The following is a 17,254-nucleotide window of genomic DNA, read 5'->3' as shown; positions in this document are numbered from 1 at the left end:
TTTGTGCTGTCTGTTACCCTCAACGCGTAGATTTTCTTGTAAATAGTAGCTGTGTATGATTCATGGTTCGCTGAATAATTTGGCGATAACAAACTTTTATCCTTTTGATCACCATCAGCCCCATGTATAATAAAACTTGAACGCCTGACGATTGCACTTTTGGTATTGTCATTGTTAAACTCCGGTTCCATTGTGTGCTGTCTGTTACCCTCCACACATAGATTTTCTTGTGAATATTAGCTGTGTATGATTCATGGTTCGCTGAATAATGTGGCAATAACAAACTTTTATCATTTTGAACTGAATGCTTGATTTATTATCTAGAGGTAAATGCTTGAGGCAAGTAAGAGTATTGTGCACGTACACCATGTAGTTTTTGTTGGAAACCGTTTGCTAACAGCCATTATGTTACCCTTTGAAATAAAATCAGAAAATTTATAAGTTTGCTTGTTGCATAAAATTAAATTGAAGATGATGCCTTAATTGATTTTTACAATCAGAGTTGGACTCTAGACTGACGTGTTGGACTCATTGAACACTCCAAGTGGTTCAATAGGTAGTGCAATTCCAATACTTATACTGATGTTCTCATGATGTCAGCATCAACAGGAAGTTCCAACAACTTTGTCCCCTTGTACAATTAAACATGCAAATATGGGTCACGTGGTTAATTAATTACGATTTTTAATTTTTCTTTTGGGTCGGTGGTTTGATGTTTGATCTAGTACAAGTTGATTTCACAGAACTCTTAACCACCAAACTCTGCGCTTATGATCACCATTTTTCGCTTACTGTGTTTTTAAACATCATCGTGTCATGCATGCACACAGGTTATGTTGGGCTAACATTTGAGAAAAAGAAAAGGCAACACTATCGATATAAAGACACACAAATATTGATTTCGGACGGAGATTCGAACTCGCAATTCTCAGATGTGTAGTCGCGACTGATGACCACTAGGCTAGAAGGGCACGATGTAAAAATGGTGGGTTTTTACATGTGTGCATCAACAGAGGGGATTATGATCCGGCGAAATAATTCTCGTTTCATGATTTTGCGACCATTGTCACTAAATATGAACTGCTAACGCCTATAACTATTAAGTAGGGTTGAAATGTAGTATTAGATGCCTTAAGGGGGTTTTTGACGACGACGTCGATGTCGTCAAAAACCCCTATCTAATTACGCACGTTCGTTTTAACGAAAACCCATGCACAGAGTAATTGGTCCAGAACGCGGTTAGAAAAACAAAGACAAATTTAACGCACGTTCTAACGAAAATCCTAAACCTCCGTACGTTGTGCGTGTACAGAGTAATGTGTCCAGAACGCAGGTAGGAAACAAAATAGTATAGACTCCTCTCAAGAAGTCAACAACTCATCGAGGTACATACTGTGTTGTATTACCGAAGAGAATGTTTCACAATAACATGAAAGTGACTGCATCAAGTTTACAAATTAAAAATTCAAATGAAGACCACGTGGTTAATTAATTAAGAATGTTAACACTTTTTTATCAGAGTAAAGCTTATGTTCTAAGCTTCAATTTGATATATGATTTAACTCTTTTATCCTTATACTTTAGGAGACGGAGCCTGAACAAAAATGCTGTACAAACGCAATGGGGTTTTAGGCGGAAACAAAGAATAATAATAATAATAATTATGTGCTAAAATTACCAAGGAGTCTATAACTGAAAAAAAGTTTGAAATGTTGAACAGTGTCTTAAGTTATGGTGCCACTTCTGGTCAACCCGGAAGTAGAGGTCAACTTGAGGTCACGGTTTTTTAAAGTTTATTTTTAACGCCTAAGGGTTCTAAAGCTGAAAAAAGTTTGAAAATCGGTTGTAAAGTACTTGAGATATGGTCCAACTTCCGGTTGAACCGGAAGTAGAGGTCAACTTGAGGTCACGGTTTTTTCAAAGTTTATTTATAACGCCTAAGGGGTCTAAAACTAAGGAAAGTTTGAAAATCAGTTATGTAGTACTTGAGATATGGTCCCACTTCCGGTTGACCCGGAAGTTGAGGTCAACTTGAGGTCACGGTTTTTCAAAGTTTCTTTTTAACGCCCAAGGGGTCTAAAACTGAAAAAAGTTTTAAAATCGGTTGTATAGTACTTGAGATATAGTCCCACTTCCGGTTAACCCGGAAGTAGAGGTCAACTCGAGGTCACGGTTTTTCAAAATTAATCTCCAGTCCCCAAGGAGTCTATACCAACAAACAGGGTAAGAATCTGCCGTGAACTTCTTGAGAAATGCTTCTACAAAGATTTCCCAATTAAATATGCAAATGAGGGCCACGTGGTTAATTAATTAAGAATTTTAACATTTCTGACATTTAGAATTAAGCTCAAGTTCTAAGCTTCAATTTGATATATGATTTAACTCTTTTGACCTTGTGGTTTGGGAGATTAGGAATAAACAAAAAACGTGTACAAATGCAATGGGGTTTTAGGCGGAAACAAAGAATAATAATAAAAACAATAAAAATCTCGACGAAAACAATACCTGTTCCGACGGTAGGTCGGAACAGCTAATAAGAATAATAAAAATCTCGACGAAAACAACACCTGTTCCGACGGTAGGTCGGAACAGCTAATTAGAAATTTGTACCGCAAAACATGAATTTTGTTTTTACAAAATCCTTAAAATACTCTTTAAAACCTCACCGTAATGAGCCGGAAACTAAATTTATGTTTCTCCCCAGTTCCCCAAATCACTTATTAAAAAAAAAAAAAAAAAAAAAATAGTAGATTCAAACCAGTTCGAAAACAAGATTTCTTGTTTCGGTTGATTAATGAGATCAAAACTGCCTTAGTGATGTTTTCATACTTACATATTGTAAGTTGAGTTGTATTTATTGATGTGTTGTTGTTCGATAAAGTTCATAAAATAAATGTGAATAATGTTGACCAAATTTGTAAAGTCATAATAACAAAAATTACATTTGAATCAATCGAAAATTACTTCTTCGCCGCATGTTTCTTCCTAAAAGGGATATTCATATTTTGACAATCAACGTTTTTGGTTGATAAATACTTGTGATACAATTGTTTAAAATAAATTGTTTTACACAGTTTAATAGGATCGTACAATTAGATACGTTGTTCTGCCATAAATTGACGTTTGTGTTAAACCTTTAAAATCGTTTACATTGTTTTGGTAGGAAATATTTTGGGAAAGCGGACAATTTATGGGAAGTAAGATAAGATACTTTGTTTTGCCATGATCTTTCGGGAAGAACATTACTAATGATTTTTAAATTAATGTTTGATGCATTGTTTTGCCATAAAAATACATTATTTAATATTAGTAACATAAGTTGCATTATTGTCAATGAAATAACAAAAGTGGCAAATTAGACAATTTGTTTGGTAAAACAATGTAACTTCGCTTAAATATTAATAACAACAAAACCATTTGTTCTTTTCAAACGATTTTTTTCTGGCTGATATGTCAACAACTCACAAATATTCTGTAACAGTTTTAGTTGAATAGAGAAATACATTAAAAAATGGCAGACGATGAATCTTTGAAGCACTTTTTCTTAAAATGCTCATTTTCGAGTTGCATTGTTTTGCCATGTGACGGCCGCACAGTGCACAAGTTTGGCGGCAAAAATGATTGAATTTGAATAATCATAATGTCGTCGGTTTTGTTTCATTTCATACGCAAGAAGGACCTTTAATTAAACTCATGAAGACAGTTTATAATAGTTTGATGAACCTGTATTGCGTCTGCATGGTGCTGTGTAAAGGATTAGGTCCCATACTCCAAATCGTATACTTATGCTCCAAATCGAGCGTCACTAAGTGACGGATTATATATATATAAGAGGCCATGATTATGACTTTTATAAATCAACTTGTTCTAAGAAGAACAAAATTAAACTATTTCAAAATATTGCTTCATGAAACTTTGACTTCATCCGCATACCATGCAGGAAAACAAATATACAGAGCATCACGGAGTGACATATTTCGTGCGCTATATATAATAAGTCACTGTCATTCCATCTTTGCTTTTTTGATTTGTTTCCATATGTTGACCATGCTCTCATCCAAAACATCGAACTCGGGCAAATCAAAATGGCGGACCCTTGGGTTATCGCCACGGTAGTGCACCAAACGCATCTCAGTTTCAGGGTTTATGGACTTTGTCTCACCTCCAAGTTTGATAGCGTGGATTTTAAAATAATGCACGTTTATAGGCCGGAGAATATTCTTGTCTCTACCGGTGTTCTGAAGGGTTGGCTCCGACGGACGCCAGCGATTTCGCTCCATGATAGACCCTTCGAGGACCTCCGAAGTTTTAGGGCGCCCAAAGAACCAATTCTGAAGTCTTATAGCACCTAACTTATTGAGTCTCGGATCCCGTAAGAAGTTAGGTATCTTTGGGTTGGCTGGGTTCATGGGCTGGACGTATTCGTCGACATCAATCTTCATCATCCAATGGGTGTCGTATCTGTGACGCCATAAACAGTCATTCTCATGAGCTATTTGCACTTCTAAGTAACTCTTCCCTGCAGACGGTCTGTGAGACCATGGGATAACGGTGACAAACCCACTGTCTACATCCTCTTTGACCGTCTCACGTAACAAACTCATCTTCTCGACCGCATTGTCGTAGATATAAGCGTGTTCAACACCCATAAAGCGATGATAATCCAACCAATCTGGTAAGAATTCATCCATGCCCTTGACCATTGTGCAAACACTTAAGAAGTGTTTCTTAGTGAGCGGCCAGCTGCCCGCTCGACACACGGTCAGGTTAGCGTAGGCAAACATGTACCATTTCGGCCGCCATGTTACCTTGTAAAAACTCATGGTGAAATTAGTTCTGCCAATGTAAATCTCCGGCAGTGGGTATGTTAAGACAAATACATACTGAGCTAAATAACCGAAGCTCCGGTAGTCATTCACGATTGGGTCGCTCTGTGTCCGTTCACCATTCTCGAACTCGCAAATGAATTTGTCTTCTGCCCAATTCTCCCTAAGAAACCGTACTCCTACAAAGACAACGCTCTGAGATGCTGGATTAGAGAATATAGAATGAATTGTTGGCATGTCGCTCTTTGAGAGTTTACGAGTGAAGAAGCAAGTGTCATCCACAGGGAAAGAGTGTGAATACTCACTGGTGTTGTATCTGATATCATACATTGTCTCTGTGTTTCGTCTAAAAGCTTTCTCTGCGGCTGCCCGAGGCATCTGCAACCGAACTTCCTTGGTATCGGGAACGCCACTGGGTGCCTGTCTGAGATAGGGAACGGAGAGAGCCCATAGGAACAAGGTTATCACAAACGCTATCCATCCTGCTCCTGGATAGGTCAGTAAGTTATAACGGACACGTCGGAACATTGGCTCGGCTTTACAGCACTCCATGCCGCTGTTTTTCCTGTAAGTTTGAATCATGGCGTTGGATATATAAAAGCAAGTCCGCTAAACTGCGTCCCACGACGTCACAAGTTAAAAGAAAAACCTTTCCTCAAAACGCTCCCTACAACTCCACTCTTCAAATCATCATGTCAAAGAATTTGCGGTTATCTCTGAACTCGAAACGCCAAAAGTTTCTACTTTCATTCTTCTTTGGTAAGGATTGTTCAGTTAGTGTTACCAAAGCATCGCGAAGGCATTCGTCGTTGAGATAATCAACTTCAAGTGTGCACCGAGGCGGGAAACACTGTTGATCCAACGACTTGATCGTCTGCTCTCTCAGTGATTCACTCTGCATTGGTCCTTGATCTACCTTGCCCCCCCCCCCCCCCCCCCCCTAAAAAGAACTTTATACAATACATATTAACGCCTCATACGGTTTTTTAAAGCTTGGATTCCAATACATCTCTCTCCATGTAATGAGGAATAATTATAAAATAATTAACCTCTAGCTTTTTGAACGTGTTGAGTGCGTCCCGGATTTACTATTTGCTGTGCTTGTCCCCCCCCCCCCCCCCCCCCCCACAAAAAAAAAAGAAAAATTAGTAAATAAATAAAAAACAAAAAACATTCATAGATGCACATAATGTTTTCTTCCATCAAAACGGATTTTTTTTTTTGTCATAATGTTCTCATCTCCCCGGGTCTGTTTACACGGGGCTACATGTATGATTTCGCGTTTCCCTTTACACACGGAATAGTAATCCGCCCGGGCGAAATAGTAATCCGCCCGGGCGAAATAGTGGAGCCCGATTTTTTTTTCGGTATGTCCTATATACGCTTCCGTATTATAGCCTTTGCAGTTTTATCAAAATTTGACTAAAATTTGATAAAAATATTGATTGCGATATGTGTCGTCGTATTTGCTTGTCAAATTGCCAGAAAACGAAGGACTAATGGGTTCTGTCCATAGTCTGTAGTTAATATTGATGTTCAAGCGTTCAAATTAAAAGTCCCACGCTAATGAAAATGTTGAAAGAAAACCTGAATTCTGTCCAAGTGAAAAAGGCTGACGGACTACCAGCGGACTGGTCCCGCTGGCTAGTCACTGAAACAGTTATACGGGCAAATCGTTCATCTCTCGAAAAGAATAATTAACAGGCAATCAAAGATACTTTAAACAAAATAATCATTTTAATACAACAGGCAAACATTGAACACTTATAATTAATATTGGGAATGTACACATTTCTCAGGCGGTCTTTTACACGTATTACACATTCAAACAAAATAGTAATGGCTTGACGTTTCAACCCAAGCAGAGTCTTTCTTTCATTTCATTCGGGATATTTTCTTCAATGATTCGATATTTAACATAACAAAACATACAGTATAAAAACAGTCTACAGTAAAAAAAAAAAAAAAAAAAAAAAAAAAAAAAAAACACACACAAACACACAATCTATGAATAAGAACATACTAATAAAAATGGTAAAATTGGATACTATAGACGATGTGACCTCTGACGTCACTCGAAAACCATAACATGATTCGCGCGTATACCGCCGGGCAAAACCTTTGTGTTTTAGCAGCCAGCTAGAAAGTGTATGCCCTCTTTAATACCATCGCGTCTTTTTCCCGGCGAAACATGACGTATACAGTGTTTTGTCAACAGAGGGCGGTTTGAATGTAAACATTGGTCACATCGTCTATACTAACTAAACGTCACAGCCAAATTTAACAAAATATTTATGGAATGATGAACTTGATGTTAAAAGATAACGTAATTGTATGGGAGTGCATAAGTGAATACTGGTCCCTCCCAAGACACAGTGCACAAGTTTGGCGGCAAAAATGATTGAATTTGAATAATCATAATATCGTCGGTTTTGTTTCATTTCATACGCAAGAAGGACCTTTAATTAAACTCATGAAGACAGTTTATAATAGTTTGATGAACCTGTATTGCGTCTGCATGGTGCTGTGTAAAGGATTAGGTCCCATACTCCAAATTGTATACTTATGCTCCAAATCGAGCGTCACTAAGTGACGGATTATATATATATATAAGAGGCCATGATTATGACTTTTATAAATGAACTTGTTCTAAGAAGAACAAAATTATACTATTTCAAAATATTGCTTCATGAAACTTTGATTTCATCCGCATACCATGCAGGAAAACAAATATACAGAGCATCACGGAGTGACATATTTCGTGCGCTATATATAATAAGTCACTGTCATTATTATGGACCTATGCTGATTTTTTTCCCCGCAACTTTCAGAACAATTTATTTTATACATTGTAAATATTTGTCTCTCCTTAATCAATTATTTCTTGAATAATGTGAAATAGTGTGTTTTTTTTCTTATTTTTTAATCTCTGTATATTTTCCTGTAATTCGACCTCCGGTCGCCATGGGAATTTGTTTTTAAAATAATAAACCAATTATGAATGAATGAATGAATGAATGAAAATAATTAATGAATACTATTTCAAAATAATTGCTTCATGGACTTTTAACATCATCTTCGATGAATTTAAGGATGATTTCATTGTCAGTTTCCGATGCAGCTTCCAGTGAGGTTTCCATCTTTGCTTTTTTGATTTGTTTCCATATGTTGACCATGCTCTCATCCAAAACATCGAACTCGGGCAAATCAAAATGGCGGACCCTTGGGTTATCGCCACGGTAGTGCACCAAACGCATCTCAGTTTCAGGGTTTATGGACTTTGTCTCACCTCCAAGTTTGATAGCGTGGATTTTAAAATAATGCACGTTTATAGGCCGGAGAATATTCTTGTCTCTACCGGTGTTCTGAAGGGTTGGCTCCGACGGACGCCAGCGATTTCGCTCCATGATAGACCCTTCGAGGACCTCCGAAGTATTAGGGCGCCCAAAGAACCAATTCTGAAGTCTTATAGCACCTAACTTATTGAGTCTCGGATCCCGTAAGAAGTTAGGTATCTTTGGGTTGGCTGGGTTCATGGGCTGGACGTATTCGTCGACATCAATCTTCATCATCCAATGGGTGTCGTATCTGTGACGCCATAAACAGTCATTCTCATGAGCTATTTGCACTTCTAAGTAACTCTTCCCTGCAGACGGTCTGTGAGACCATGGGATAACGGTGACAAACCCACTGTCTACATCCTCTTTGACCGTCTCACGTAACAAACTCATCTTCTCGACCGCATTGTCGTAGATATAAGCGTGTTCAACACCCATAAAGCGATGATAATCCAACCAATCTGGTAAGAATTCATCCATGTCCTTGACCATTGTGCAAACACTTAAGAAGTGTTTCTTAGTGAGCGGCCAGCTGCCCGCTCGACACACGGTCAGGTTAGCGTAGGCAAACATGTACCATTTCGGCCGCCATGTTACCTTGTAAAAACTCATGGTGAAATTAGTTCTGCCAATGTAAATCTCCGGCAGTGGGCATGTTAAGACAAATACATACTGAGCTAAATAACCGAAGCTCCGGTAGTCATTCACGATTGGGTCGCTCTGTGTCCGTTCACCATTCTCGAACTCGCAAATGAATTTGTCTTCTGCCCAATTGTCCCTAAGAAACCGTACTCCTACAAAGACAACGCTCTGAGATGCTGGATTAGAGAATATAGAATGAATTGTTGGCATGTCGCTCTTTGAGAGTTTACGAGTGAAGAAGCAAGTGTCATCCACAGGGAAAGAGTGTGAATACTCACTGGTGTTGTATCTGATATCATACATTGTCTCTGTGTTTCGTCTAAAAGCTTTCTCTGCGGCTGCCCGAGGCATCTGCAACCGAACTTCCTTGGTATCGGGTACAACGCCACTGGGTGCCTGTCTGAGATAGGGAACGGAGAGAGCCCATAGGAACAAGGTTATCACAAACGCTATCCATCCTGCTCCTGGATAGGTCAGTAAGTTATAACGGACACGTCGGAACATTGGCTCGGCTTTACAGCACTCCATGCCGCTGTTTTTCCTGTAAGTTTGAATCATGGCGTTGGATATATAAAAGCAAGTCCGCTAAACTGCGTCCCACGACGTCACAAGTTAAAAGAAAAACCTTTCCTCAAAACGCTCCCTACAACTCCACTCTTCAAATCATCATGTCAAAGAATTTGCGGTTATCTCTGAACTCGAAACGCCAAAAGTTTCTACTTTCATTCTTCTTTGGTAAGGATTGTTCAGTTAGTGTTACCAAAGCATCGCGAAGGCATTCGTCGTTGAGATAATCAACTTCAAGTGTGCACCGAGGCGGGAAACACTGTTGATCCAACGACTTGATCGTCTGCTCTCTCAGTGATTCACTCTGCATTGGTCCTTGACCCGGAAGTAGAGGTCAAATTGAGGTCACGGTTTTTCCAAATTAATTTCTCCTATCCCCAAGGAGTCTTATAACTACAAACAGTCGACATTCTTAAAGAAGAATGTCGTCTTCCTGTGATAATTTATCTCGGAATGTCGACATCCTAAAAGTAGGATGTCGTCTTCCTGTGATAATTTATCTCGGGATGTCGACATCCTAAAAGTAGGATGTCGTCTTGCTGTGATAATTTATCTCGATATGTCGACATCCTAAACGTCAGTTGTCATCTTCCTGTGATAATTTATCTCGGGAAGTCGACATTCTAAAAGAAGAGGGTCGTCTTCCTGTGATAATTAACAATATTTATAATATTCATGGTCATAAACTACGTTAAACTAAAATAATGGACGAAACAAAATGTCCCACGTAAAACTCCATAAGGTTTGGAACATAATGGTCCCGCAAGTTCAAATACACGCGAGACTTGCTTAGTCTACACAGAAGGTAATAAATAATTTATTACAAGCAAATGCAATCGTACAATAATAGAAAACAAAAACTAAAAATCAATGCAAAACACATGTAGGGGATGGAGGGGCCCATAAAAAGCAAACCTTAACAAGTACGGACCCCCTCCCCCCTTTTTTTCTAACGAAGAAAGCAATGTAAGCAATTCTATTTAGTGTGTGTAATCTTATGTAGCGGCAAGACAATTCAAAATTACAGGAAGAACAAACACAAAAACAGTTAGCGTAAAATAAAACTTAACCATATATTTAAATGAAACAGATAAACAAAATACCCCCAAAAAATACTAGATAAATTGGGCCCCACAACTCTTGCTGGGAAAAAAACCATGTCGAAATATACCCGTGTTATCCATTAGAGACGTTTTGTAGTCACCTTGGTTGGGGAGCTAGGACGATTGCACTTTTGGTATTGTCATGTTAAACTCCGGTTCCATTTTGTGCTGTCTGTTACCCTCAACGCGTAGATTTTCTTGTAAATAGTAGCTGTGTATGATTCATGGTTCGCTGAATAATTTGGCGATAACAAACTTTTATCCTTTTGATCACCATCAGCCCCATGTATAATAAAACTTGAACGCCTGACGATTGCACTTTTGGTATTGTCATTGTTAAACTCCGGTTCCATTGTGTGCTGTCTGTTACCCTCCACACATAGATTTTCTTGTGAATATTAGCTGTGTATGATTCATGGTTCGCTGAATAATGTGGCAATAACAAACTTTTATCATTTTGAACTGAATGCTTGATTTATTATCTAGAGGTAAATGCTTGAGGCAAGTAAGAGTATTGTGCACGTACACCATGTAGTTTTTGTTGGAAACCGTTTGCTAACAGCCATTATGTTACCCTTTGAAATAAAATCAGAAAATTTATAAGTTTGCTTGTTGCATAAAATTAAATTGAAGATGATGCCTTAATTGATTTTTACAATCAGAGTTGGACTCTAGACTGACGTGTTGGACTCATTGAACACTCCAAGTGGTTCAATAGGTAGTGCAATTCCAATACTTATACTGATGTTCTCATGATGTCAGCATCAACAGGAAGTTCCAACAACTTTGTCCCCTTGTACAATTAAACATGCAAATATGGGTCACGTGGTTAATTAATTACGATTTTTAATTTTTCTTTTGGGTCGGTGGTTTGATGTTTGATCTAGTACAAGTTGATTTCACAGAACTCTTAACCACCAAACTCTGCGCTTATGATCACCATTTTTCGCTTACTGTGTTTTTAAACATCATCGTGTCATGCATGCACACAGGTTATGTTGGGCTAACATTTGAGAAAAAGAAAAGGCAACACTATCGATATAAAGACAAGAATCAAACTTAAATAATACAAAAAGAAATATATTTTTAGTTTTTGGGGATACACAAATATTGATTTCGGACGGAGATTCGAACTCGCAATTCTCAGATGTGTAGTCGCGACTGATGACCACTAGGCTAGAAGGGCACGATGTAAAAATGGTGGGTTTTTACATGTGTGCATCAACAGAGGGGATTATGATCCGGCGAAATAATTCTCGTTTCATGATTTTGCGACCATTGTCACTAAATATGAACTGCTAACGCCTATAACTATTAAGTAGGGTTGAAATGTAGTATTAGATGCCTTAAGGGGGTTTTTGACGACGACGTCGATGTCGTCAAAAACCCCTATCTAATTACGCACGTTCGTTTTAACGAAAACCCATGCACAGAGTAATTGGTCCAGAACGCGGTTAGAAAAACAAAGACAAATTTAACGCACGTTCTAACGAAAATCCTAAACCTCCGTACGTTGTGCGTGTACAGAGTAATGTGTCCAGAACGCAGGTAGGAAACAAAATAGTATAGACTCCTCTCAAGAAGTCAACAACTCATCAAGGTACATACTGTGTTGTATTACTGAAGAGAATGTTTCACAATAACATGAAAGTGACTGCATCAAGTTTACAAATTAAAAATTCAAATGAAGACCACGTGGTTAATTAATTAAGAATGTTAACACTTTTTTATCAGAGTAAAGCTTATGTTCTAAGCTTCAATTTGATATATGATTTAACTCTTTTATCCTTATACTTTAGGAGACGGAGCCTGAACAAAAATGCTGTACAAACGCAATGGGGTTTTAGGCGGAAACAAAGAATAATAATAATAATAATTATGTGCTAAAATTACCAAGGAGTCTATAACTGAAAAAAAGTTTGAAATGTTGAACAGTGTCTTAAGTTATGGTGCCACTTCTGGTCAACCCGGAAGTAGAGGTCAACTTGAGGTCACGGTTTTTTAAAGTTTATTTTTAACGCCTAAGGGTTCTAAAGCTGAAAAAAGTTTGAAAATCGGTTGTAAAGTACTTGAGATATGGTCCAACTTCCGGTTGAACCGGAAGTAGAGGTCAACTTGAGGTCACGGTTTTTTCAAAGTTTATTTATAACGCCTAAGGGGTCTAAAACTAAGGAAAGTTTGAAAATCAGTTATGTAGTACTTGAGATATGGTCCCACTTCCGGTTGACCCGGAAGTTGAGGTCAACTTGAGGTCACGGTTTTTCAAAGTTTCTTTTTAACGCCCAAGGGGTCTAAAACTGAAAAAAGTTTTAAAATCGGTTGTATAGTACTTGAGATATAGTCCCACTTCCGGTTAACCCGGAAGTAGAGGTCAACTCGAGGTCACGGTTTTTCAAAATTAATCTCCAGTCCCCAAGGAGTCTATACCAACAAACAGGGTAAGAATCTGCCGTGAACTTCTTGAGAAATGCTTCTACAAAGATTTCCCAATTAAATATGCAAATGAGGGCCACGTGGTTAATTAATTAAGAATTTTAACATTTCTGACATTTAGAATTAAGCTCAAGTTCTAAGCTTCAATTTGATATATGATTTAACTCTTTTGACCTTGTGGTTTGGGAGATTAGGAATAAACAAAAAACGTGTACAAATGCAATGGGGTTTTAGGCGGAAACAAAGAATAATAATAAAAACAATAAAAATCTCGACGAAAACAATACCTGTTCCGACGGTAGGTCGGAACAGCTAATAAGAATAATAAAAATCTCGACGAAAACAACACCTGTTCCGACGGTAGGTCGGAACAGCTAATTAGAAATTTGTACCGCAAAACATGAATTTTGTTTTTACAAAATCCTTAAAATACTCTTTAAAACCTCACCGTAATGAGCCGGAAACTAAATTTATGTTTCTCCCCAGTTCCCCAAATCACTTATTAAAAAAAAAAAAAAAAAAAAAATAGTAGATTCAAACCAGTTCGAAAACAAGATTTCCTGTTTCGGTTGATTAATGAGATCAAAACTGCCTTAGTGATGTTTTCATACTTACATATTGTAAGTTGAGTTGTATTTATTGATGTGTTGTTGTTCGATTAGGTTCATAAAATAAATGTGAATAATGTTGACCAAATTTGTAAAGTCATAATAACAAAAATTACATTTGAATCAATCGAAAATTACTTCTTCGCCGCATGTTTCTTCCTAAAAGGGATATTCATATTTTGACAATCAACGTTTTTGGTTGATAAATACTTGTGATACAATTGTTTAAAATAAATTGTTTTACACAGTTTAATAGGATCGTACAATTAGATACGTTGTTCTGCCATAAATTGACGTTTGTGTTAAACCTTTAAAATCGTTTACATTGTTTTGGTAGGAAATATTTTGGGAAAGCGGACAATTTATGGGAAGTAAGATAAGATACTTTGTTTTGCCATGATCTTTCGGGAAGAACATTACTAATGATTTTTAAATTAATGTTTGATGCATTGTTTTGCCATAAAAATACATTATTTAATATTAGTAACATAAGTTGCATTATTGTCAATGAAATAACAAAAGTGGCAAATTAGACAATTTGTTTGGTAAAACAATGTAACTTCGCTTAAATATTAATAACAACAAAACCATTTGTTCTTTTCAAACGATTTTTTTCTGGCTGATATGTCAACAACTCACAAATATTCTGTAACAGTTTTAGTTGAATAGAGAAATACATTAAAAAATGGCAGACGATGAATCTTTGAAGCACTTTTTCTTAAAATGCTCATTTTCGAGTTGCATTGTTTTGCCATGTGACGGCCGCACAGTGCACAAGTTTGGCGGCAAAAATGATTGAATTTGAATAATCATAATGTCGTCGGTTTTGTTTCATTTCATACGCAAGAAGGACCTTTAATTAAACTCATGAAGACAGTTTATAATAGTTTGATGAACCTGTATTGCGTCTGCATGGTGCTGTGTAAAGGATTAGGTCCCATACTCCAAATCGTATACTTATGCTCCAAATCGAGCGTCACTAAGTGACGGATTATATATATATAAGAGGCCATGATTATGACTTTTATAAATCAACTTGTTCTAAGAAGAACAAAATTAAACTATTTCAAAATATTGCTTCATGAAACTTTGACTTCATCCGCATACCATGCAGGAAAACAAATATACAGAGCATCACGGAGTGACATATTTCGTGCGCTATATATAATAAGTCACTGTCATTCCATCTTTGCTTTTTTGATTTGTTTCCATATGTTGACCATGCTCTCATCCAAAACATCGAACTCGGGCAAATCAAAATGGCGGACCCTTGGGTTATCGCCACGGTAGTGCACCAAACGCATCTCAGTTTCAGGGTTTATGGACTTTGTCTCACCTCCAAGTTTGATAGCGTGGATTTTAAAATAATGCACGTTTATAGGCCGGAGAATATTCTTGTCTCTACCGGTGTTCTGAAGGGTTGGCTCCGACGGACGCCAGCGATTTCGCTCCATGATAGACCCTTCGAGGACCTCCGAAGTTTTAGGGCGCCCAAAGAACCAATTCTGAAGTCTTATAGCACCTAACTTATTGAGTCTCGGATCCCGTAAGAAGTTAGGTATCTTTGGGTTGGCTGGGTTCATGGGCTGGACGTATTCGTCGACATCAATCTTCATCATCCAATGGGTGTCGTATCTGTGACGCCATAAACAGTCATTCTCATGAGCTATTTGCACTTCTAAGTAACTCTTCCCTGCAGACGGTCTGTGAGACCATGGGATAACGGTGACAAACCCACTGTCTACATCCTCTTTGACCGTCTCACGTAACAAACTCATCTTCTCGACCGCATTGTCGTAGATATAAGCGTGTTCAACACCCATAAAGCGATGATAATCCAACCAATCTGGTAAGAATTCATCCATGCCCTTGACCATTGTGCAAACACTTAAGAAGTGTTTCTTAGTGAGCGGCCAGCTGCCCGCTCGACACACGGTCAGGTTAGCGTAGGCAAACATGTACCATTTCGGCCGCCATGTTACCTTGTAAAAACTCATGGTGAAATTAGTTCTGCCAATGTAAATCTCCGGCAGTGGGTATGTTAAGACAAATACATACTGAGCTAAATAACCGAAGCTCCGGTAGTCATTCACGATTGGGTCGCTCTGTGTCCGTTCACCATTCTCGAACTCGCAAATGAATTTGTCTTCTGCCCAATTCTCCCTAAGAAACCGTACTCCTACAAAGACAACGCTCTGAGATGCTGGATTAGAGAATATAGAATGAATTGTTGGCATGTCGCTCTTTGAGAGTTTACGAGTGAAGAAGCAAGTGTCATCCACAGGGAAAGAGTGTGAATACTCACTGGTGTTGTATCTGATATCATACATTGTCTCTGTGTTTCGTCTAAAAGCTTTCTCTGCGGCTGCCCGAGGCATCTGCAACCGAACTTCCTTGGTATCGGGAACGCCACTGGGTGCCTGTCTGAGATAGGGAACGGAGAGAGCCCATAGGAACAAGGTTATCACAAACGCTATCCATCCTGCTCCTGGATAGGTCAGTAAGTTATAACGGACACGTCGGAACATTGGCTCGGCTTTACAGCACTCCATGCCGCTGTTTTTCCTGTAAGTTTGAATCATGGCGTTGGATATATAAAAGCAAGTCCGCTAAACTGCGTCCCACGACGTCACAAGTTAAAAGAAAAACCTTTCCTCAAAACGCTCCCTACAACTCCACTCTTCAAATCATCATGTCAAAGAATTTGCGGTTATCTCTGAACTCGAAACGCCAAAAGTTTCTACTTTCATTCTTCTTTGGTAAGGATTGTTCAGTTAGTGTTACCAAAGCATCGCGAAGGCATTCGTCGTTGAGATAATCAACTTCAAGTGTGCACCGAGGCGGGAAACACTGTTGATCCAACGACTTGATCGTCTGCTCTCTCAGTGATTCACTCTGCATTGGTCCTTGATCTACCTTGCCCCCCCCCCCTAAAAAGAACTTTATACAATACATATTAACGCCTCATACGGTTTTTTAAAGCTTGGATTCCAATACATCTCTCTCCATGTAATGAGGAATAATTATAAAATAATTAACCTCTAGCTTTTTGAACGTGTTGAGTGCGTCCCGGATTTACTATTTGCTGTGCTTGTCCCCCCCCCCCCCACAAAAAAAAGAAAAATTAGTAAATAAATAAAAAACAAAAACATTCATAGATGCACATAATGTTTTCTTCCATCAAAACGGATTTTTTTTTTTGTCATAATGTTCTCATCTCCCCGGGTCTGTTTACACGGGGCTACATGTATGATTTCGCGTTTCCCTTTACACACGGAATAGTAATCCGCCCGGGCGAAATAGTAATCCGCCCGGGCGAAATAGTGGAGCCCGATTTTTTTTTCGGTATGTCCTATATACGCTTCCGTATTATAGCCTTTGCAGTTTTATCAAAATTTGACTAAAATTTGATAAAAATATTGATTGCGATATGTGTCGTCGTATTTGCTTGTCAAATTGCCAGAAAACGAAGGATTAATGGGTTCTGTCCATAGTCTGTAGTTAATATTGATGTTCAAGCGTTCAAATTAAAAGTCCCACGCTAATGAAAATGTTGAAAGAAAACCTGAATTCTGTCCAAGTGAAAAAGGCTGACGGACTACCAGCGGACTGGTCCCGCTGGCTAGTCACTGAAACAGTTATACGGGCAAATCGTTCATCTCTCGAAAAGAATAATTAACAGGCAATCAAAGATACTTTAAACAAAATAATCATTTTAATACAACAGGCAAACATTG

The 17,254-nt window shown here is 38.2% G+C and overlaps 2 protein-coding genes across 2 annotated transcripts; both read right to left on the bottom strand.

The window, feature by feature from the left end:
- Nucleotides 1–7,824: 7,824 nt before the first annotated feature.
- On the bottom strand, nt 7,825–9,752 carry LOC117301281. The gene has a single exon (XM_033785165.1). The coding sequence runs from the start codon at nt 9,362–9,364 to the stop codon at nt 7,883–7,885; it is 1,482 nt and encodes a 493-aa protein (XP_033641056.1). The 5' UTR covers nt 9,365–9,752; the 3' UTR covers nt 7,825–7,882.
- Nucleotides 9,753–14,677: 4,925 nt separating this feature from the next.
- Nucleotides 14,678–16,611, bottom strand: LOC117301366. Its single transcript, XM_033785297.1, has one exon. The coding sequence runs from the start codon at nt 16,097–16,099 to the stop codon at nt 14,696–14,698; it is 1,404 nt and encodes a 467-aa protein (XP_033641188.1). The 5' UTR covers nt 16,100–16,611; the 3' UTR covers nt 14,678–14,695.
- Between the last annotated feature and the right edge of the window lie 643 nt (nt 16,612–17,254).

This window comes from Asterias rubens, chromosome 17, assembly GCF_902459465.1.
Source record: "Asterias rubens chromosome 17, eAstRub1.3, whole genome shotgun sequence".
Lineage (NCBI taxonomy): Eukaryota > Metazoa > Echinodermata > Asteroidea > Forcipulatida > Asteriidae > Asterias > Asterias rubens.
Note: the sequence above shows the minus strand (reverse complement) of the source record. Positions and strands in the feature narration are given on the sequence as shown.

Bases quoted from the DNA above. Each gene is read 5' to 3' on its own strand.
- LOC117301281 (XM_033785165.1), bottom strand. From the start codon at position 9,364: ATGATTCAAACTTACAGGAAAAACAGCGGCATGGAGTGCTGTAAAGCC.
- LOC117301366 (XM_033785297.1), bottom strand. From the start codon at position 16,099: ATGATTCAAACTTACAGGAAAAACAGCGGCATGGAGTGCTGTAAAGCC.